The sequence below is a fragment of the Platalea leucorodia genome (assembly GCF_965183815.1).
Source record: "Platalea leucorodia genome assembly, chromosome: 16".
NCBI classification, from domain to species: Eukaryota; Metazoa; Chordata; class Aves; order Pelecaniformes; family Threskiornithidae; genus Platalea; species Platalea leucorodia.
In genome coordinates, this window is record NC_138838.1 from 9,749,229 (window position 1) to 9,772,991 (window position 23,763).

Sequence of the window (23,763 nt, forward strand, 5' to 3'; positions counted from 1 at the left end):
CCTCAGAAGATGGCGGCCAGCAGCAGACGAGGTCTGGGTGCCCGGCCCCTAGCCTGCCACCCCTGCTGTGCTAAGAAGGTCTTTTTCTCTTTTCTCCCCTTTTTTTCCTCCCCTCTCCCCCTTTTTCCTTTCAGTTCAATTTTTAAGCGGCAGGACGGCCCTGCCTGGCATTTGAACCCGACTTTGGTGACAGCGGGTGCTGCAGCCTGCCCTCCCGCCATGCTGCCATGCCCACCTCAGAGGGGCCCCAGCCCGGCCACGCTGCCGCTTCCCACAGCCTCTGAACGGCAAAGCGGTGAGTCTGTCCTGTCCGCGAGGGAGATTACAGATGGGGAAATAACGCAGAGAAAAACAAGGTGCAGGAAGACTTGCCATGCTGAGCACTGCCCCGGGGTATGGGACACCTCGGATGGGCGTCCTGGGTGCCTTGGCTGCTTCCTCACAGGTGCATCTCCTTGTGTTGAAACAGATGCTTTCGTAAGGCTCTGTAAGCAGCAAGCGAGAGATGCCGCATACAAGCAAGGTGGGTTTCAGGTGTTTCTTGTGGTGCATTTCCACAGGGGATGCTGCTCCCCGCAGGATCGTGGTCGGCCGCGTCGGCCCCCGTGTCTGCGGGGAGCGAGCAGCCCGCCGGGCTGGGCAGCGTGGCCGGAGGCTGCCAGTCTGGGTTTCCTCATGTGTACTTCTGCAGTGCATCTCAGCTCGAGTTTTCTTGGCTTTTCCACAGGTACACATTAATTTAGTAAATCCTGCATTTCCTTTTTTTTTTTTAAATTCGTATATGATTTTTCTCCTATATGAAACATTTTCCACAGCCGCCTCTGGCTGCGCAGAGCTACCATGACATTTTTTTCGCTGTCATTGAAACTTCTCTAAATCCCATGTCATTTGTAGTGCTTATTGGAAGAAAATCACCATGTCAACTTTTAACTCTATTGAAAAGAGCCTCACATCTCCAAGCGTAATCATTTTTGTGGTGGAGTGTTGTCTCTTGTGCAAGGTACAGATGTACCTCGTGCTAACACATTTATTAGACTTCAAAACCAGCCTGGGAAGCCAGGTAGGCTTCTCTGTGTCCTTTTTTGGCTGCAGGTGGATGGAGGATATTTTACATGGATTTGCTATATGACATCTTTTTTAACAGGAAAGCTGCTGGCTGTACCAGCAAATGCTGTCTTCCCTGTGAAATCCACTTCTGGATGGGCAAGGGAGGAAAGGAAAAAGCAAAAAGCTTTATCCTTTTCTCCAAGCAGTCATGGAAAAATAATTCTCTACAGAAAAAAAGTGCATTTTGAGCTCGTGTTTGTCAGCAGGAGAAGCTGTTAAAATTCTCTGCGGATAATGTAAATATATTTCTTGTGAGTAATGGCTAGGTTTCCTTGTCTCTTTCTGCTTCCTGAGAAAATGTTTTGCTGAAAACATATTGTATTAGGAATTTTTTTTTGTGCCTGCCGGCTCCTGTCGTCCCCCCCAGTCCCAGCTGATTGTCAGATGATTGTGACAGGAGTTAGGCTGGGCCTGTTTTCATATGGCAGATCTGCTCCCTCACCTCTCAGACTTCTGAAGCCTTGCACCCAAATCAAGGTCTGATCCAAAACTGGAAAAGGATTGTTTTTTGGGTGCATTGCACAACACCATGTAATCTCAGCTCAGTATATTTTTAGAGATGGGGAGGACCTACTGACGTCTGTTGAGTCCTTAGCTGCTGTTCAGCCTTGTGGTGAATGGACTCTACCACGACAGCCGTTCCAGGCAAATCCTAAACCAAAATACAAGCTGCCTCCAAAGGACAGAGTTCCCTTAAGCAAAGCTACATCCAAACTTTGATAATCTCCAAAAATGTTTTGGTCTTTGCGCTCTTGAACACGATCAGTTCATACGTCTGGTTTTCTGCGATTCAAATGCTAGTCTACCTCTGACTTGATTCAGACTGATAAAGCCCCTGCTGGTTTTTGTTTTAAACCTAAAACATATATCTCTAGTGAATTTTAGTTTCCAGTATTGTTTCATTTTCTATTGTACTCCAGCTTTCAGTCACAGAAGCTAAGCAGTCTTCAACTCTGGCTCCAACATATGTGAAATGTATTAGCAAAGTTCTGTGTTAACTTTTCTGTACGTGGGAAAATACTGTTCTTTCTGGGTCTTTCTAAATACCTCTGTTCCTTCCCCCGCCCTTTCCTGCATTATCATGGCTTGGCTATTAGTTCTTCAGGAGTTACTGTTGTTTCCTAGTGTCTTCGCAATATAAGAAGTTTCATGCCAAATGTAGCGTAGACACAATTCTTGAAAATCTGCGCCTGAAGCTACCTGTGGAACAGCAAATTACTTTTCCATAACCATCTTCACAAAAGAAAACCAAATGTCCCACTTCAAGCCTTCCTGTCTTTTACGTTGGTTTTTTTTTTTTTTTAATTGAATAGCTTTTGCTGTAGATTTGTATTGATTTACTGCATTAATACTAGTTCTGTAAATGTCATGTCCTGCACTAGAACAGAATGTATCTGCCTGGTTGCAAATAGTGACAAAGAACAAATTGAACTAGATCATTGACACAGACGCAGATTGTAGCATTTCCCTTTTCCTCATTGGCATAAAATTCAGATTCACTCGGTAAAAATGGTCCTACTTGTCTATTCAGATTTTATTCATGCTGAGGTTTGTCCAGAAGAGTACTTACAGAAGACAAACCATCTTTTCGGCAGATTTTTGTTTCTTCCTCTTAGTTATGTTTTAATATATTTCATAGTAAATAAGATCCTCCCTCATCATAACCAATTGCTGCAAATGCTCCTCTCTATCGACATGGTAAACTGAGGCACAACCTAGTGAAACATTGCCCCTGTGAATCAGTAACAAAAAATGACTGTAGACCCAGATCCTCCATAGTTTCTTCCAATCATCCTTAAGAGAGCTGCCTATGAAATGCGAATCACTTCATGAATTTAGTAAATGATCTGAACGGAGAGGGGTGGTGGGCTCTTACACATAGTCCCAGCAGATGCAGGGGGCTTGTTTAGTGCAAAAGACATTATTCTCAGTGGAGGCATCCTGAGGAGTATTCACATTGCTGGCCTTTAAAACAGGAGCTCCCAGGCCTACGGGACTTTTGTATGTGATTGTGCTCTTTACCATGTTGCTCGTAAATCTTGAAAGAGAAATAAAATGTGAGCCTTTCAGAATACTTCCATTTATTACATCTTGTAAAACAGCCTGGAAACAAAGCATCTTTCCTCTTAATTTCTTGATGCATTCTCTACTTGTGGGATGTTGAGGGATGTAATGGACATAGCTAACGCAGAGATGTTCAACAGATGAGTAAGTAGGCAACTGTTTGTCCTGCTTAACTAACTAGCCGAGGTGAAGTTATACTGGGTAAATCCATGGTGCCCTTTTCTTCATTGTGAGAAGCCTGTCCTCCACCTGATGGGCTGGCTGTGTGCACCAGCTCTGCTGAGCAAGGTGCCGCACTCAAAGCAATTTTGCTATGTGCGGACAATACTCGGATGACCCATGTGAAGTAAGATCTCCAGAAGCCTGTTGACATCAGAAACATCCCAATGTATTGCAAATCCCTCCCTCTTCCCCACCCCGACCCCAAATGCAAACCCAACCCTAAATGTTGTGAAGAAAATAGGGGAAAAAAGTCACATTCCTTTTCTGAATGAGTGTTGTGTGGATTCCCCTTCACCAAGGACAAAAGAAATAAAAACTCAAGGCAATGAAAATAGAGGTTTCTGTTCAACTTTAATCCTTCATTTATGCTTGCTTCTCAAAAGTTTTTCAGTTAGCTAAAAATACAGTTAAAGTCTTAATCATTCCTCTAAACTTAAAAAGGTGAATTTGCTTTCCCATGTGGCTTTTTTAAGCTTATATTATTGATTGTTAAATATGAAAATAATTTTTCACCCTGCTTTTTCTCCTTTGGTGAGCTGCGGTTAGTCTCACTGCCATGATTTTTCTGAAAATGGCTGTATAGCTGTAGCATAAAGTCACTTCTGCAAACATTGCCCTAAAGAAAAAAATATAAGTCTGCTAATATGAAATCCTATTTTGGTGTGGCCAAAATCTAAAATTCTAAAAGAAGCTGTAACATGTTATATGGCAATAGCCAAAGAAAACAGTTATGTCTGTCTTCAGAGACAGAACTGGACTAATAGAAGGAAATCCCATTTCCCAATATATTGAGCTTTTCTGTAAGTAATTTTGCTTTTCTGTAAGTAATCTGAAGAAATCAGTTCAAATCACAGTCGTCTTGGAAAAACTATGAATCTTAATCATATGTGAATATTTTGCAGGTATGTTATTATACAAAAAAAAAAAAAAAGAAAGAAAAATCATATAGAAATGTTCACACTGAAATGTTCACACTGAAATTTAAAACCTTCTAAGATGTGATACTGGAAAGAGCCATTTCTTGAGCTGTCCCATTTTATTATGCGAAGTCTCGTGCTTCAAATGCAGCCCTCCAAAGTGAGGGCATTTCCACACATGTGCAACGGGTATATGTGGTTGAGCTTCCCTTTTTCTTTCTAGCACATCCTATTGGCCATGGGCATCCCAGAGCAGGATGCTGTACTAGGCTGAATAAATAGGCTTAATAGAGAAACCTGAAATCCAGAATCAGTAGATCAGATTAAAAGAATCCAGTATCCTTATCTAAAAATTAACTTCAGATATTCTGAAGGAAGAAGGGGGGGGGGGAAACTGTGTCAGTAGAGATGAAATTTGTCACATATCCTTCACTAGATTGGATGACCCAGATGTTGCTCAATTGTATGTGAGCATTTTTTGTTTGCTCTGTATTGTACCTTCGTGTAGGACAATGTAGGGACGGTAAGAATTTGTCCACGTGTTACTGTCTTCCTGATTTGCAGTGTTGAATGTAAACATGCTCCAAACAAAACCCTTCATAGGCACTTAAGAACAGATTCCTCTCGGAGGTCCTCTATATAGCTTGTAAAGTGTCCGTCCAGTGTTGTGTTAAAACTACAGGCTCGCAGATAATTAATCCTATTTTCTTTAAGTGTTTTTTTAAATTTGAATCTTCATAGTTTTACCTCACAGTTCCTTCAAATTCTTGTGATTTAGTGCAATGGGTTTCATTTTAAATAAGAGCAGCAACAGAAGTCATTGGTTAGCGTCTGGAGGAGGAGAAAACAAAAAAACTCCAAAAAGCCCAGAACTTCAAATGAGGTGAGAAGTGTTCATTGGAAAAGAGAATTCAGGATGTACGTAGGGATCAGGACCAACATTAAAACCTTAGCAGAAGGCAGGAGGATGCTGGTGGCACTGGACCGGTACACCTTTCGTTCGTTCAGAAACTGAACAGGCCGGAAATTTTCAACCATGTGTGTTGAGTTCTTCCCATCAAAGTAAACTGTTGAGAATTGAGAAATCTGCAGACGTTGATAAGAAAGTAGATCATTAAATTATTTTTCCATGGAACACTGGAAATTGTGATATTCTAAATCTGCAGTGCCTTACTCTGTGGCATTGTTTTGAACTGTATGGATGCAGTAAACTTAGCAGGAAACGATGTGATGGAGGCTACTGCCAGAGGTCACCAACAGATGACTTCTTTTAGCCCTGGAAATCATGAGGACTTCCTTTCTGTGTGAGCCAAATGCTTTGTCCAGCTCAAGGTCCTGGTTACACCAGTCCTCTTGACGCACACAGTCCTGTCCTTGTCCATCACGTCACAGTGACACAAAGTAAGAGGACTAGGATTTCTTTCTTCACTTAAATTTCTAACTGCTTCAGCAAGAAGCTGTCCCAGAGCGAGCAGATGCTCATGCTTGTGTACTGGGCTATGCTGACTTGTGTGTGGCTGAGCATTGCCCTGTGACTGAACTGATTATGGGTACACTGCAGGTAAGGAACTAAAATACAGATGCTGGCTCTCAGCCAGGCTGGCAATATTGCTGAGAGTCCACTGCGGAACATCTGAATTTTTTAATCATGTACTCTGTCAGCTGAACAATCTGCATTTCAGAGGCAGTCACGATTCAGTCTCCTGTTCCTCTCTGTAGGACAGAAATGGGTTGCTTAAAGCTGATGCCGACAGACTCAAAGTTTGGATTTTGAAGTATTCTGTTCTGGTATCCTAATACTTACGACAATAGGAGAAAAGCAGTGAAATTTGGGGGTGAGCAGATGACTACAGTGGAAGTGCTGCTGACGAAGTGCTGACCTAGGTGTTTACCTGTGGGTTTTTGGCTTTCTTTTCACACCGTCATTTCCCCTTCCTTCCCCTTTCCTGCCATTTTTTGAGAGATGATTTAATAGGGTCAAAAAACTGGCACTAGGGACTCTGTTTAGGCTAATGCCAAGCAAGTGTGTGTGTGTGTCATAGGAACAAAGCAGTGGAGCAGCTAACGAGTCTGTGTTAAATTGCGTGAGTGAGCAGGCAGCTGAAGGGGCACAATAACCGCAAGCAAACCTTCCAGGCTATCCCTCTGCGACTTACCTGAGAAATACTGAGTTCAACTGGCTTCTCAAATACCGTCCAGATGACACCCTCATGGCAGTCGGGAGTGGTGAGGGAGCCCTCATACCGATAGTACCTTTCAAGGTTTTCCTTGGGTGGGAGTAGAGAACTCAGTGGCAAAGGCTCCATCTGTGCTGTTTGCCCTAGACAAACCATGTGGAATTAGAACAGGATTGGACCATGAACTACTTGGTAGTATATGTGCTTGAAATAAATGTACGTTGCGTTTTGACCAATACAAGTGTCTTACCTTTGTATTTAATATTCTCTAATTCATTTATTAGAGTTGCATAGTTTTTATTTTCTTCTTCAATCTGAAAGGGAAATATTTTTATTCCAAATCATACATTTCTCAACAACTGGTTGCTTTAAATTAATTGTGAATAAACCAGAAAAGAACGACAAGGCTAAAAGGTACCAGCAAGCAGAATATAAAAAAGGGTAAAGGAACTGAGTGCTGGCACTGAATGCCTGCCGAAGATAGGGTGGATTAGGTCTTGGACTACTGTAACATTAACACAATTGATCACTCAGCCAAATTGCTGGTAGATTTGAGATGAGCAATTAAAAATTTGGCTACCTACCTTTATAAAGAATGCTAACACAGCCACACCATCTGTATGCTTCTTTGCTTCTGTTATATCCGAAACGTCTTCTCTTATGTGGACAATATGAAGCTGTAACACAACAGTAAGGCCAATTATTTGTTCATTTTCCTCCACTGCTCGTTGTTGTAAGTGCTGCCTCTCTGCACCTGCACTGCAGCGGGGCCGGAGCCGCTGCGCTGCTCCCAGGCTGGGGACAGACAGCTCAAGGCCCTTGACCTGAGGCAGGAACTGTGCAATAAGTGGACTATAATTTGAAACTTCATTCATCAACAATGGTATCATTTCATACATCTCCCCAGAAGGTGAAGTGCTTTGTGGACTGCTGCAGCCCTCAATTTTCAGCCTGTGCAGGGGAACAGGCAGATTTTTATGTCATGGTTTGAAAGGGGGCTGGTTTCCCTCCACCAGTCCATGTGTACAGACAGCCTCACCTACCTCCATGGCTTGTTTTTCTCCATCTATGCTGTGCTCTGACCCGGGAAGGTATTGCTGCACGCCTTGGACTCCCCAGTGCAAATGAAATTCTATCGCCTTGTATTTTCTTCCCAGACCTCCACCTCCAATTTTAGGGGATGTGCTTAATGTTACTTTAACTGGGGGGAAAAAAAAAGTAGTTTAAAAAAAAAAAAAAATCAGCTCATTCATTAATAGTGTTTGTGAGTAGAGATGCATGTTCTTGAGATTCAAATTTATCCCAAAGTTCTGGCTTGGTTTTTCATACCGAGTGTTCCAGAAGTTCAACTCTGCAGAAACTGAACTCTTAGAAAATGCTAGCTGAGATTAATTTGAGATGAAAGGGAGAAATACGATAGCCCACTTCCCAGTAATATGCAACAGCATTTGGGCATCCCTCTACGGCACAGCACTTGGGGCTTCTGTTCCCATTTCTACCTAGGATTTGCTCCGTGAACTTGAATGACTTGTGCAGATCCTCACTTGCTGGAGAGCAGAGCTACGCTTACTTCAGTTGAATAAGTAATAATAAATAAAATAAATGTGATGATACTTGTTTCCCTTTGTAAAATGGAGGAAAAGGACAGAGCCCTACTTTGGATTGTTCTGGGGTAAGGGTTTTATAGACTTTTATGGCATCCATTGAGATATCCTTTGGAGTACCATCAGTTAATTGCGTTTGGGAGAGAACAGGGTAATAGACTGTCTTTCCTTGATTGCACCGAGGGGATTTGTAGGGATTTGTTCACTGCCATTACAACCCCAGGAGTCAGAGCTACTTATACCTTTCAGAAGACCCTATATTCCTTCATTTTTTGTCTAGGAGAACACCTTCTATCAAAGTATTCTTAAAAGTAAATTTGATCACAGGTTATTTGTTTTTTAAGCATAGTTTTTAATCTCCTGTTGTCTGCACTGTAACATTTGGTTTTGGCAGGGTTTAAAGATATTCTGTTTTAATTTAGAGTAGTGTTGCAACTTAAGCCTAAGCATCTAAGTCATTATATCTATTTAATGTGATGCTTGATTTGTTGTTAACAGCAAAACAAAATTTTCTTAGGAGATATTTTTCTAGCTATAAATCACCATCAATTCCTGTGCTTGAGCCATTTGGGATATATTTTTAAAATTTACTTATTAAGATCTCTGCATTAAGCACAGTACTTTTCTTTCCATAGGAAAGATTGTTTTGACCTGGATTGAAGCCCCAGAGATTTAATTTCTGTTCTGAATTTCAAATGAACTGGAAGCTTGCGTGAGTCACTTAGTTACTTTACTTTTTTTATCTGTAAATGGATGAGTAACATATCTTTGTTTATTTAGATTGTAGGACCTTTGAGACCCTGACCTTTGCTATCTGCACATCATCGAACATAATGGTAGTCTAATCTCACGCAGAGCTTCTAATTGCAGCTGTAATTTAAGCAATAACAGTTCCAGTGTTATACTCATTGTAGCACAGGAATTGGTTGCCCTCTGAAGGAAGAAATTTAAAAAGCCCAGATTAAAACCTAATCCTTTTGCATGTCTGGAAAAGACAAAAATTCTGACCAATCCTTATGAATATTAATTTTTATGTAAAAGATATTTCTATGCACAGTGGCTGTAATATGGAGATTCTAGAACATCATTGCGTAATGAGAAAGTCATTAACCCATATACTAGTGAAAAGTCAAAAGATGTCTTTTTCTTATGATCTGTCAAAATGCCGATATTTTAAACTAGAATCTCTGGCTGTGAAAATTGACCCAGCTGTTTACCTTCCTACCGTTCCATTTTAAGTTAGGAAAATATTATTTGCCACATTCCACTTTCCATTTTAGGGATTTGGCGGTTAAAACAATTAATCTAAGATTTTAAGAACAGCTATAGATAATTAAAAAAAAAAGGGCAACAGATTTATTTTTAAAGTTAATTTAGCATAATATTTGTGAACCATCATCATTAGTATTGCTTTTAGTGAAGAAAAGTGGAGGAAGTGAAACAGTGCTAAATTACTATTCACTGATTCACTGTTTACTGAATCAGTCAGTAGCTGATCAACAAGCTCACATTAGATTACTTCTGTGTGCAGAGAAAACAGGTTGAAAGCTGAGATTTCGGCTCATTATTTAAAGAACTAGTACAACACACACTGCACACACGGTGGTTGAACGACTTTCCCAAATTCTGTTCTTCTGCAGCAGAATTCTTCTTTGTGCAGAAGCAAGAGTGAGAAAGGGCAAGCCCAGAAACGAAGGGTATAGAAGCATTCAGCAGAAGTGATACACCTCTGCCAAAACTGTTGCCTTAAACCCTTATACTCCCCTGCCTCCTCGTCCTAGAGGTTCCCTAGACATCTCGAGTTCTGTTTCTGCATATGCACAGAACCAATTTCTGCTGAGATACTCAAGGACCATGTCCCGGATCCAAAAACCAGATAATTCCCACAAAGTTCCCAGAAGACCTTGGTTCAGACAGTTTCACTTCTGAAATATAGGGGTGCTATCTTATTTTGCTTGCTTTTAAGTAGCAGTAGTGATATCTAACACCTTGCCTAGGACATGGAAGAAGCGAATGGATGGTTCCACGTGAAGGCACAAGTGAATCCCATAACAACAGTAATAATTAGACAGCACTTGCCTGTATGTCCATTATTTTCTATCTTCCATTTTGAAGATCCCTTCACATCGTATCCTTCAAAATTCAGTGGCTTAAGGTTCTTGTCATAAACAACATCTTTGGTGACAATATTGATAGGTGACTGTTTGTTTCCTTTGCAGGTGACGTCTATTAGATGCCATTGTCGAGGACCTATTTAAGGATGAAGAAAATATTTTTTTTCTGTAGACTGCAAATCCTTGATAAAGCCAAACCACCAAACAGTCAATAGATTCTTGCTTGGGAAATTGGAGACATCTTTGAAGAAGAGGTCTTTGGGTGTTGGAATTTAATACAGGAACTTTCTTAGCATATCATTTTTTGTAGTTTTAAAAATATTAATGGGCCAAGAATGTTCTGTTAAGCTTAATAGGATAATATGCACGTGTAAATGGCTGTAAAATAGAAAGTGAACTACCACTGAGGTTGGCTGAACTATAGAAACTATAGAAACTTGGAAACTATAACAAAAAACAAAAGAAAGTGGTGGTGGTGGTGCTGGCTGTGAAATGCTGCTCCCAGCAGAGTCAGTTCCAGGGAGGGCTGGGCAGGACACGGGGATGAGCAAGGGAGCAGGCAGCCTAGGTGGATACTGCTGGTAAAACAAAAGGTGCAGTTGTAGGTAGAACATTAGGATTTTTCATAACTGTCCTTAAGAATTGAAATAGCTGTCTATACCCAGCTTGCTGGGATGATTACCTCTGGAGCACATTTAGAGTTATTTTTCTATTATTTCTAGCATTATCCTTGGTTGAAACAAAATGAAGAGTTAGAACAAACACTGGTACCTTCAAAATACCCTTCTTTAGGTATACAGTTTAGCACTTCTGTTTGCATATAACATGATCATGCAGCATTAAATGCTGGGTTTGTGAATTTTTGCATTATTTCTATAAAGAGGCCCTTTGCAAAACAGAAGAATCCAAACACTAACATGATTGGAAAAATAAATTTTTTATCAGTACCTTCACAGTGTGGCTGTTCATACTTCTGCGACTGATAGCACCAATGGCCTCCAACTAAAAACAAACAAACAAACAAACAAACAAACAAAAAAACAGATATTGAAAATTATATTAATGAAAAGCTGTACAAATTGTCCCTTCAAAAAGCAGACGTGAAATGGATTCACAACTTATGATCCTCAAAGAGCGATAACTGGGCACACAGTTTTGACAACTTCTTGGTTTTTTTCTGCCTGATTTTATTAGAGTAAGATGTTTCATTTCTTAAATATGTAAACAATAGAGGCTGGTAAGAGGTGAGTGTTTTGGCTGTAAAGTGTGGAGCAACCATCCAGCGAGTCTCGCTGGGTTCTAATATCAAATAATTCAGTAGAGAGCATAAAAACCCTGCAGTAGGCAGCTCTGTCTCTCTCTAGATCTCCTCCTGGTCTTGAATGAATCAGTTTACACCGGTTAACATTCCTTCCCAAAACTGTGCTAGCATGAAATAGTAGAACTCTGGATGGGTTGCAGTTCTAAATAATTTGGTTTTGAAACTTTGGCTTCAGCAACTTCTTGAGGCAGAAGTTCCATATCTGAGCATAGGTAGTGTTAAAACAAATTTCCTTTTATCAGTTCTGTACTTGCTGTCCTTTCATATACTTGTAAATTTACTTATGCAAGATGACTTATCTCACTCCGTTCCAGGAACTATTTTAAAGATTACTTGGTGCAATAAGGAATTTTAAGAAATGAAGGATCTCATTTCCCAAAAGACATAAAGCATCTTTATTCTAACTCAGCCGTGATGCTACACAGACGGTTGCAAAATTTTTCAGTAGAACGTCTTAATCTTGCTTTTTCATTGTCAGAAGAAATGTGAAATTCAGAGGAAGAGAGCTGATTTAACTTAAGTATATGTTGATCTAGTCAGGAAAGTACACACTATTTTGTTTATCGCAGCATGCTTCAATGGCTGTTTATGACAGTTATAAAGTTTAAATGGACATTAACAAGAATAGTTCTCTGGCTATTTAACTTTAATCAATAACAATTTAAAACCTCTTATAATCACGATTAATACTATCATTTCTGTTTGCCTATGATTAGTAAATTATAGACATTTTAATAAATGGCTAATCAATTTTTACAGATTATTATGGACGAGTCCTGTCATTAGATTGCTAATTACCACAATTTGTGGTCCTTTATAACACGTCTGCTGGAAGGCTCATAACTGCTTTTAACACCTTTATCTTCTTACCAGTAGTACAGCAATACCATCCATACCACGTGTTTGGAATAAGTTACAAACAGAACCTCGATACAACATGTGGCTAGCTATAACAACAGAGGGAGACTTGGATGGGCTTGTGGCAATTAATATAATCTTGAAAAAAATATACTGTTTTAGTTCATCTCTCACAAAAACTAAATTCATGCTGAAAACTGTAAATAATGCTGACTCACTTTCTAGTTTAGCAAATGTTTCGTAATATTGAGAAGAAAAGTAAACAACATCGTTGCTACATTTGTATTGCAAGACCTGTAGTGATTTCCACATTGTTGTTCCACTAATATTTTGTAATTACAAAAAAAATTGGTTTCAACAAAGTTTTATTTTGACACACTTCTAAACCTCCACAAACCTTAGCTTTAGGACTTGTCATTTCTAAAATTGATTGATTGCTGCATTTTTTCAGGCCTGTGTACACAAGACAGTAGCCAGACCTCCAGCAGCACCAAGCGATTTCTCATCTCCACTGGGAAACCGCAGAACCAGAAGTTCCAAGCACAGAATGTCACCAAGTGCCTTAATCGATATTTTAATCGATAAATGCCTAGCAAAAACCAGGTAAGCCCATCTTCACAATGCTTGTTTGTGTTTCATATGTGTTAGCGTTGGCATGGATGAATGACTGCAGGCATATTTTTGGCAACTGCTCTAGCCCAGTGGTCAGTATATGCTTTAATAATGGCTGCAGCAGCACCCTGTGACTGGGAGTGGCCTTTCTTGGCAAGTTTTGTGTGCATGAACCTTCAGGAGAAAAAATGCTGCACTGCGGGAATACCCTGGACACAAATGTTTAACGGTGGTAGCATCTGTGCGGCATGAGAAGATAGTTACCTGCAAAGATTTGGGCTCAAGCTCTTTGGAATGTGAGTTAAACCAGAGAGGAAAGTTGTCAGGTGAGAGATTGAGGTCGGTTGAGGTATTTCGGTCTGTTTACTGTAAATTCTTGGAACAAGGTCTGCTATTCTGGGTTTGTATAGTGCCTTGCACAATGGGAGTTTGATCATGGTTTGGACATCAAAGCATTACTGTAATGCAAATCAAATTTTACAGTCAATATGATTCACAATTAGGAGTAAATGCAGCAAGTTCATTGTTCACTGGGTGCAAGGTTCTGGAGCTTTTAGACCATGACCACAGAACCATGAAAATCAAAGACGACCACAGGACACACTGAGGGGAACGTAAATATCACCAAATCGTATTGTCAGTGGTCCTGATACAGAGTGTCTCTACCAGAGGAGTGAAAGGGAACTGGGTTATGGAGCCTTTCATTGCTGAGTCTGAGCCCAGCTCTTCTCAAGCAAAGCAACCACTGACTTTTTACCAGCTGATAGGTGTTTGGCAGGTTCTCTCAAATAGGCTTGTGGGTTTCAATCACATCTTAGTAGACTGACACGTGAGCACACTAAAAATCTTTCAGCCTGCACATCAAGACGATGGGGAGAAAAAGTTTAAAAAATTAAAATAAAAAAAAAAAATCCAGCCCTCCGGTGGCTACTGCCGCCTAACATCCAGCACTCATGAGTATTCTTCCCTTCTTCTGTTGAATGCAACGTACACCAAATAATTAGCATCTAATTTTTGCAAGCTTTCTGCAAAATTCCTAATGTCTACAAACTAACAAAGAATTAGTGTTTTTTTATCAAGTACTTATCACAGTAGTGGTTTGGAAAGTTGGATGGTAGCAATAAAGTAGAACAGGATATACATTCAGTGATTCATAAGAAAAAGGTCCTTAAAGCTGTTAAACCTTAAACAATGAGCTAATTAAACATTGCAGAACGCCTGAGCAAACAATGAATTAATGTTTATTGTGAATTAGATTTTTTTTTTTTTGGTTGGCAGTAACGTAACATTAGAGAACAGGATATTTTGCGTAGATACTGCTCAAGAGGAACAAAACTGCCGTACCCTCTGTCACTTACAAGGAAAATTTGCATGTGGATTTTATTTGAGTGAGGTGTGATTCTCCCTACGTATAGCGACCTTGCATTTACAATGGTCCTTTTTTCCCCCTGGGCTTTACGGCTTTATTTCTGAAGCAAGAAGGAAAGATACTTGTCACAACCAGTCAGTTGTCTGTGGTCCTAGGCACGATTATGCCCTAAGGTATGTTGTCTAGTCTAGTTTTAATCGTCTGAGCGGCTCCTGCCACTTCCCTTAGGAGACTTTTCCACAGTCTATTAGCCTTCACTGTCAGGAAATGTTTCCTGTTTAATAGCTTACATTTTCCACTTGCTTATCTGCATCCCATCACTCCTAGAAATATCACTGAACCACCCTAAACAATTCTTTTCCCTCCCTGGTGTTTACAGCATTCACATAGTTCCTCCATAATCTGTAATTCCTGTTCTTGCTTCATCCATCCTTTGTCCCCATCTCTTGACAACGTGCCCTTCACCTTTCCACCATTTCCACTTCAAAATCTTTCGTCTCTCTTTCTCTGAAGCCCCTTTCTTACAGGGACTCAGTACATATCAGATCCCATCCTGCAGGCCTCTCACCTGACTGCTCTTTCGATCAAAACTCAGCTCCCCCGTTCTCTTTCCTGTTATTTATTTTATAGCCTAGAAAAATGCAGCAGAACATGGGTGTTTTGGGGTTTTTTGTTTGTTTTTGTAGTTGAGGTGCTGAAGCCATTGCTGTGATACAAGTTGCCCTGGAGGCTTTCATAGCTTCCTCCCATACCTTGCTGGTACACGTGAGTTAAGCCATGAGCATCCACACTTTGCTCAGGACAGTATTAGATACTAGCCAGGTTCTCCCAAGGCTCCTTGCCTAATTGGCACTAAATAAATAGAGACGTTTGCATTGTTGTCATCACTGCAAGTAATATAAGTCAGTATACATATACATTCAGTATACAAATACACCTCGACTTAGAATTGCTGTATTATCAACTATATCTGGCTCTTATATTGTATTATGGATTCTTGATTTAAGTGGCGATGCACCGTATCATAGGTGTCCCCTTGACTTTACTGGGTTTTAATTTAGAGTAGGGCTGAACTGGGCTGAAGGCCTCCTCTTCCTTCACAAAGTTCAAGACAGTTAAATTTAGGGAGTCTCTCTTGGCAAGTAAGCAGTCCTACTTATCTCTGTTTCTTCCTTGTCAAATTTACAACTGGTTTCCTGACCAAAGCAGTTTCTTGGCACCAGAATACCTGGAAAACAATACAATTACATATTGTTTTCATTTTATTGTAAATGTTTTCAATTGTTTTAGCTATCAAGCCTAGCTTGGAAACTTGAGGTAAAAAATTCCTTCAGTTGAGAACTCCCTCTTCTGTTCACTTACGCAGCTGGATGGAGGACAGTGCTTCTGGCTGGAAGCCAGGGTGTTAGCAGCTTGCCAGCGTGCTATTGTGTGATCTAGGAAAAGACCCTTAAGCTCTTTGGACCATGGTCAGATTGCCTGAATTCCGTAAAAGTTCCTAAATCTACTTTGTTCTACCTGTTCCCTGCTTACTGCCCTACTTGGAGCTGCTGAGCTGCTGCTTGGAAGCCCGCATCTCCTCTGACTCAGTGCCGTGAGATAGGTGGTGGTCAGGCTAGCTGACAAGTGCCCTTTTAATTTGTCCATCCGCACAAAAGAGTTACTAAAACAGGTTTTATCCTTCCGGATAAAGTGGTTGGAAATCTATTAATTTTATATGTTGACAGTTAGCTATTTTTATTAACTATATTTAATCTCTGGAAGTGTGAATGACCTTTACGCCACGAACAGCCTGAAGTACTGAGACAGTAAGAATATCCTCTGTTGCTTTATAGTTAAAATCCCTTCTCTCTCTTTCACTGACTGACTCCTTTGTTTGTCCCTTTAGATCTCGTCACCCTCTTTCAGCCATGTCCTCGCTGACAATTCGTTGTTTTCTGAGACACACAGCTGATTGATAGTGCTCCCACCGCACTGCTGCTTTTCAGAAAGCCCAGGCTGCCCTAAATGTCATAGTTCTCGTTACTGCTCTATTGTCCATTGGTTTCAAATCCATCCCGAAAATCTCTTGTAACGGCCAGCTTTGCAGCAGAGTGAAGGCCGTCCTTTTCTAGGAAAATGGCAAAAGCTAGTTTTGCATGCGGTATATTTTTAGCTTTGGTTTGTGTTGGGCTTGTTCTATTTTTAGCTTGCTTTGTGAAACTTATTATCTTTAGTACAAAAGACAAAGCAACTTAAAAGCAAGTGGAATCTAAGTCTGTCTTTCTAATTAATGAGATTACTGAACACAAACTGAGCCTATATACATAAGTCTGTTTATACATTCTTAGGTATTACACATCCTCAGGATGTCCTGATCAACTACTTTGACAGGCAAAAATCTGTTCCAAATGTTTACTTCTAGATTTGTGTATATCTAATGATGTAAAAACAAATGTTTGTGATCATTCATCTCTCTTCTATTCACTTTTACCTGGAAATCTTATTTTTCATAATGATATACATCTGTATGTATGTACATTCCAAGATATTATGGGGAGTTAGCCTTGAAAATAAGTTTTATTGTAGTAGTGAAGCACTACAAGTAACCACATCTGATTTGAGCAGTGTTTATAATTTGCACATGTATACATAAATCACATGCTCAATGAGCTCTTTGTCTGCAACACATACAAACTAAAGGAAAAATCCAAAGAGACTGGAGGGTTCTAGATATGCCCTATAAACACTTGCAAACTACTTCCTTTGTGTCAGAGTGAGGAAAATGTTTTTAGCTGTGACCTGTGATACTGTTGTAGCCTCTGTCATATACATGTGTCCTCATAAATTTGCTGTATCAGAGAAGGAAGCTGGCCTTCAACAAAAAATGCGTATCCAGGGCTAAGGTGATTTGCTTCTGTGGGGTATTTTGCTTTGCTTTGTTTACAACAGAAGCAGTGTCAAATAAAATTCAGAAATCCTTTTTTTAGTATTTTTAAAATTTAATTCAAACAAATTACTTTGTGACTTTACTGTTCTTTTGTAGTCTTTTGTGCTGGGTTTATGAAGACTGATCCTATGGTTAGAAATGTGACTAAAAATCTAATAACAGACCATTAGGTCATTCTGCAGCATAACAAAACATCTCCTGTAACACCACAAACAGGGAAGAAAGCCTGTTTGCATGGAGACAGACACCTAGCTGAGGAACTGGACCTTGCAGCATGTCTGGAAGACCTAAAGATTTGTGCTGGTTATTTGGACAGCTAAGAGAAAGGTGTTTCACAGCAGTGACTGCCTCTGAAACTGCTTTTCTGCTTCCAGTCTGCAAAATCTAAATGTAAGGGCTAGGAGAAATCGTAACTCCAGTTTTCTTAAGTATCACAGTGCACAACTTGCAGCAGAGAAGGGATATTCCAATTCTTATGCTGATACCTTTTGCTATAGGAGAAAGGAGAGTAATTCTTAAGCTGCAGTAATGTCACTTGTCACCTGCATGTGGCTCCTACGTATGGCTTCTACCACGCTCCTTTCCTTCCCCCAGAGCTGAAGTGAAGAGCAGCAGGAAAGCAGCCTGGCTTGGATGCTGGAGAAGGACGAGGTGATGCAGCACATTGCAGTTCTGCATGAGGTCAGCTAAACAGTGAGTTAATACAAATTGACGGCAATGTAGTGTACTCACGTTAGTCAGGCTGATCCTTAAATGGAGCATTAATAACGTGATTGGGTTCACTGTGTACATGGAAAATTGCCCACTCATTGCATGTCACCAGAAACAGGCTGCAAGCTAGTGAACAAAGATTTTTGAACTTGGAGCTGTGATGCCCTTGGATGCATGAGCCTAGTTAAAAACCTGTCTGCTCAAGAACCTCGATGCCTAACAAGGCATCACATAGATGTATGCTGCCTTAGGCGCAGCACAGGGAAAACAAAGCAGGATTCACCTCATCTGTGATATCAGTCATTCATCACTACATGCTATGTGCAATCACTCTTCAGCAGTTCAGAAGTCATGCACGGGGATGCGGGGCAGTTGTTGGATTCGTACGTGGTGGAGGCAGCAGAGGTGATCTTATAACGCTTACATGTGTAATTCTTTAAGAGGAAGTCAGGATCTACAGAGGATGTAGATTACAGCAAGGTGTGACTGCACAGTACGTATTCTTGAATAGCTTCACACATAGACTAATGTGAAGAGAATCGAGGCATTCCTGTTCTGACACAAATTTATCCATTTGTGCAACACAGATGTATCTGGATACCACGCCTGGCAGGCTATAGAAATGTCAGAAGTTAAAAACATTTTGAAGTTTATTCCACATATGACTCTAATACTGTCTTGTAGCTGCCTTTCAGGAGTCTTCCAGTGATACACAGTGTTGTTTCTTTGCCTGCTGGGCTTGGTTCTCTGCCCCGCAAAATGAAACAGGCTGTTACAGCTAACCGAAGAGCTGCTTTCTCGCTCCACTGTCTCACCTGCTGCTCTGCCACAAGCGCTTTTCTGTCTTTTGCTGAGTTTTAGTGTCAAAGCAAGAGTGAGAATGAAATTGTTACAATGCCTTACCACTTTGTGCCTTTATCACAAGCTGTGGAAAGAAATAAGTGTGCTCTGAGATTACAGGATTTGCATCCTTAGATATCCTGGTCAAGCAGTCTGTGTTCACTCTTCTCTCAGCCATAAACCCCCTCCAATTGTAAGCCAAATATGACAGTGAATATGAGAGTGGCTAAGCCTCTGTTCACCGTAACGGTCCCTCTTACAGAGTTCATTTGCTAAAATTTAATTGCAGGATCCATATTTAATGGGACAGTTCATTAGTAAAAAAATTTCAGCGTTTCAAAGATATTAAGTACTAAGTGCTGCTACTGGTTCAGCACAGATGATAAAGCTAGAAAGCTCTCTGCTGCCTGAAGCCTGCTCGTGCAGTTTACCCAGCTATACAGAGAGGGGAGAGCTCAAGCAGTATCCGTGGGTATCTCTTGCTCTCAGTGCACAGTCAGCACCTGACAAATGTGAGCTCTTGGTTCTTCTTGCATACGGTGGATCGGACAACGATGGCATACACTGATACGTATGGATGATGGTAGGCAGACTCAGATAAGCCTTTAAATCTATTTTGGCAGCTTGAATGATTACAAGGAAGAAAGAGAAGGAAGCCCTAAGCAATGTATCCTGCATAAAGATCATAACTTGACATCAAAAGTCTGTCTGCACTGAGATACTCAAGGTAACTACTTTGAGATAGTGTCAGTGATAGGTTGTCAGCTATATTTACGCATTTGTTGGATTAGGTGGGTGGAGAGAGGAAAATTCAGGTAATCCATGTTTCCTAAAGCACCTGTGGATTACTGCCCAAAGCAGCTATGTCTCACTGCCTTTTCTATGTGCTCTAGGTCTTATATTGCACCTATTACTCTTCTTTCTTCAACAACTGAAAATGCAACTTTTCATCCCAGAGTGTATGTAAGTGCACCAGTATCCCAATTTTGCCAACCCTAAAATGGATTTGAAATACAAATATAAGTATGTGTGCAGTCTATACCATTAGAATTGGAAATGGAAGAAGTTAAAGCATCTCTTTTTATGCTATTTATAGAGATATCAGGTATACTTTGTATTTGAAAGGCCTTGAGGAAACATCAGACTGAGAATTAATGCTGACAACATCAGTGCCAGCATGGTTATGTAAATTTTATGTTTGTGAAAGTTAAAAGTATGTAAGTAGAAATATAGAAAATTGGAGGAATCATGTTCTATCATGCATCAATCTTTTGGAGCACTAGAGCACGGACTGTGGGAGAATGTCTTCTCATGGCTGAGTCCTGGTCTGTGATAAAGAAAAAGGCTAAAACATGCTGGGGTTCATTCCATTCCTCTTAAAGAAAGTTATTTTTCAGTAACACTTGGAGCTTGCTGTAACCCCACCACAAAGCTTCTAGATGGGAGCATATTTTGGTCCTCCACAACTGTTGTTCTCTGGATGGCACTAGACTGAATCTACCATTACTAAAACCTCTCTCTCAAAAGGTTTGGAACATTCTTGTTGGAACATTGCAGACATTTTGCCTCTCTTCTGCCTGTCTAATAGCAGTACCAGAGGGCCATTGATCTCTCAAAGGAATCAAGCAAGCCATTTGAGGTGCATCAGTGCAGCTATTAATGGAATATGCTAACCGAGATCCACGCAAGTCAGTGGGTGAGGTGCTGGACACAGATTCAAGCTAGATGGTTTCTCTTCCTGCAGCTGGTTGATCTCTGGGCAGGTGGCTGCACCAATGTGCCTCAGTTTCCCTTTTGTAGAATAGGGATAATGAAGCTTGCTTCTTTATAAAGCCCTGTAAGGACTATTCGTAATAATTTTAAAACAGAGGTGTTACAATATTAAGGCAGGTCAAGGCTGAAAGCAATTTGAAAGATTAGCAATCAATCAGTCATATTGACTGTTTAAGTATGGTGAATCATGAGGCTGCCCAGATTAGAAAAACAGCGCTGGTAGAGGCATGTGAAATGAGCTGATAAGGGGATATCACTTAAGCTAGTTCTGAGAAGTGGTCAGATAGAAATTAAATCCTTGTTTTTTAAAAAAGATACCTTCCAAATATAACAAAAAATAATTTAGGCTGATTCTCAAATATTGAGGTTTCTTGAAATGTTTAGCCTTTAACTTAGCATAATGCACCCTGTGAAGCTTCTGCCTCAGGAAAAGGTTTGGAAAAGAAGGTAGGGGGGAGAGCAGGTTTCTTGTGCATTAATGACTGTGTAGTTTTCCTCTACACTTGGGGAAGAAAGTGGAAATAATCATGGTTGGGGAAAAAAGCAACAAAAAAATTATATGCATTCCCTATTTTACTTCTGTTCGCTAAAGTGCTAATTACTAACACTAATCTAATAAGCCCATAAGGGTTTCTAAATAGTCTTTTCAGATTCTGTAATAAATCCCTTAAGAGAGCAGTAAATTTAGCAAAGTGTTAATCAGTCAGTAATCAATATATCAGGCAAACACTAGTTGTAGACTTTGGAAGAGCAAAGGTTCTTTGTGTTTCTCTTTACCTGTACCACATGTGGAAGCCTCCGGAGACAGAATACCTACAAAATACAGACTAAAGAAGAGGGAAGGTATTTGAACTGTCGGGTAAGAACCTGGAAAAAGCAAGCTACTGAGGCATGGATATGGAGAATTAATTAAGAACAGAGAAATAAAATGTGGGAAACACCCCCATTTCCCCAGTGCTCAGGCTGTGCTCCTTAAGGCACTTTCTGAGCACCTCAGACCTCTGTTACTTTAAGTCTGGCACCTGAATCTTGGTCTGCTTTAAAACCTTGTCCCTTTAATAGGCTCTTGGTGCAGAGCTTCCCTCTGATACCTCTGATAATATTGTATCTCTTCCTTAATGCAGTCCAGTCTATTTCAGTGCAAACACTAGACCTAGCATTACTATTAAGAACTGCAGTGTTTAATTTTGAGGCTGTGTGCTGATATTTACATAGGAAAGGTGATTTGTTCAATGTTATAGCATTGCTGATCTAATAGAAGCATAAAAATACCTTCTGCATTTTTCAATACTAATTATAGATCGCTGTTTAATCTAGTCATCGTAAGTGCATAGTGTACTTATGTATATAGTGCACAGAGTGCAAAAATAGATGGATCTGCTGGGCTAATGCAGCAAAGACATATTGTTCTTTCTTTCTCAGCAGGCAACCATAAGAATTTCATCTCATATCATAAATGGCAAAGCAATATGAGTAGAAAAGTAAAACAAGCTATTTGAAGTATTAAGAAGTTTCCAGATAAAGAAATCATGTTTTGACTTTTTAAATTTACATATATCATTAACTATAGAGATCAATTGTTTTTTCTTGGATGAGGAAGGCAACTAGAATCTTTAAAGGTGGGGAAAAAAAAAAAAGCCAACAACATTCATTCATGAGAAAAGTCTATACCTGATATTTTACCACAAATAATAAAAGGCAGAGAAATAAATAAAACATTCTCCATTTGCCATATAGAAGAATTAGAGAGTCTGTACTGTATGTACTGACTGGTACTCAGAAACAAATCATAAATAAAAGTAACCTTGGTACACGGGGTTAGAAAGAGCAGGCAAGGACTTACCTACTGCTTCTGTCTTGAGAATGTGCAGAGAGAACAGAACAAGGAACAGCAATTCCATTATCTATTTTAAATAGGCTCAGTGTTGAAACCAGAATTGATTAGACTTCTTAGTATGTGATCATATTTCTGCTCTCAGTTTTATACTGGAGTAAGTAGTCCTGGACAGACCTGAAAGCCATAGCCAGGAAGGTGAACTCCTCCCCTTTGTAATTTCTCCTGATTTGCCTAAATTTATTCATTTCTCAAAAATGAATGGCAAAAGGAATAAGGCTCTCTAGCACTAAGCAAGTAGCCTGTAGTGAATAACTGATACTTTACAACCTATGCATGTTTAGTAACCTATTACTAAAATGCTACATTTTTATTTACTGGTAGCTTTTTTTTTCTGACAGCCCACATGACATTCGATTAACTGTGAATGTGTGCGTTAAGGTTAGTGTTTTGTTTCAAAAAACCCCAACGAAACAAACAAAACCCCAGTCCCCTCACCCCCCCCGTCCCTACCCTGCAGCCCTCCAAACAGCTACTCAGGACTGGAGTAGATTTGTGAGGCTGGAAAACGGGACTTCTGTGTGCAGTAACAGGAAACGTTTATTAGGTGGCATACCAACACCTTACTTATATATGCTTTTGCACTTAGTGAATTAACTGAGAGCACACCTTTTGTTTGGTTGGGGTTTTGGTTTTTTGTTTGTTTGGGTTTTTTTTTTTTTTATATAATACTTTTTCTTAACTTTCCTGCTTCTAGTACTATAGTATAATATATGCAGATTTTTTTTCTGCCCCCCTTTGCTTTCCTATCTATCTGAATGCTTTAATTCCATGTGTCTGATTCAGTGGCAATTCAGGGTTTATGCTCAATGAACAGAGGTGTGTACAGAAAAGTGGCACTACTACTTTTTGCTCTATAGTCTCTATTATAGATGCATTTTCACCTTTTCGTTTGGGGTTGGATTTTGATACAGCTGAGGAAAACAGAAGAGGGAGTGCAAGTTGTTCTTCCCCAAATGCCTCTCAGTCCATGGGGATGCAACCCACATGCTGGGTTGGGTGCAAGAAGAGGAGCAGGATGCTTGACCCAGTGCATCTCCATGAAGGGGTGGTCAGAGTGAAGTGGCGTTATACTGGCTGCGCTGAGCAAGCCCAGTCATCCCTCAAGGGCTGAATTAAAAAAAGGAGCCAAGAAAGTGCATCTTGCCTTTACCAACAGCTGCGGGCTCCCAGGTGAAGAGTATGGCCATTCCGCTGTTAGTAGTAGGGTCGCACAAGATCAGGACCTCTAATAACAATGGGAAATCTGAC

The 23,763-nt window shown here is 40.2% G+C and overlaps 1 protein-coding gene across 1 annotated transcript; it reads right to left on the reverse strand.

The window, feature by feature from the left end:
• Positions 1-3,771: 3,771 nt before the first annotated feature.
• On the reverse strand, positions 3,772-22,587 carry CA4 (carbonic anhydrase 4). Its single transcript, XM_082328039.1, has 8 exons — positions 22,462-22,587; positions 11,154-11,207; positions 10,171-10,341; positions 7,531-7,688; positions 7,072-7,164; positions 6,738-6,801; positions 6,467-6,630; positions 3,772-5,396 (listed from the first exon to the last, which is right to left on the reverse strand). Exons 1-8 carry the CDS (start codon positions 22,517-22,519, stop codon positions 5,205-5,207), a joined length of 954 nt encoding a protein of 317 aa, XP_082184165.1. The 5' UTR covers positions 22,520-22,587; the 3' UTR covers positions 3,772-5,204.
• Between the last annotated feature and the right edge of the window lie 1,176 nt (positions 22,588-23,763).

Coding starts and splice junctions, on each gene's coding strand:
- CA4 (XM_082328039.1), bottom strand. CDS start 22,519: ATGGAATTGCTGTTCCTTGTTCTGTTCTCTCTGCACATTCTCAAGACA. Junction 11,208..22,461: donor TCTCAAGACAGAAGCAGTAG/GTAAGTCCTTGC, acceptor GTTTGTTTTTAG/TTGGAGGCCATTGGTGCTAT. Junction 5,397..6,466: donor TTGAACTCAGTATTTCTCAG/GTAAGTCGCAGA, acceptor CAACGTCTGCAG/ATTTCTCAATTCTCAACAGT.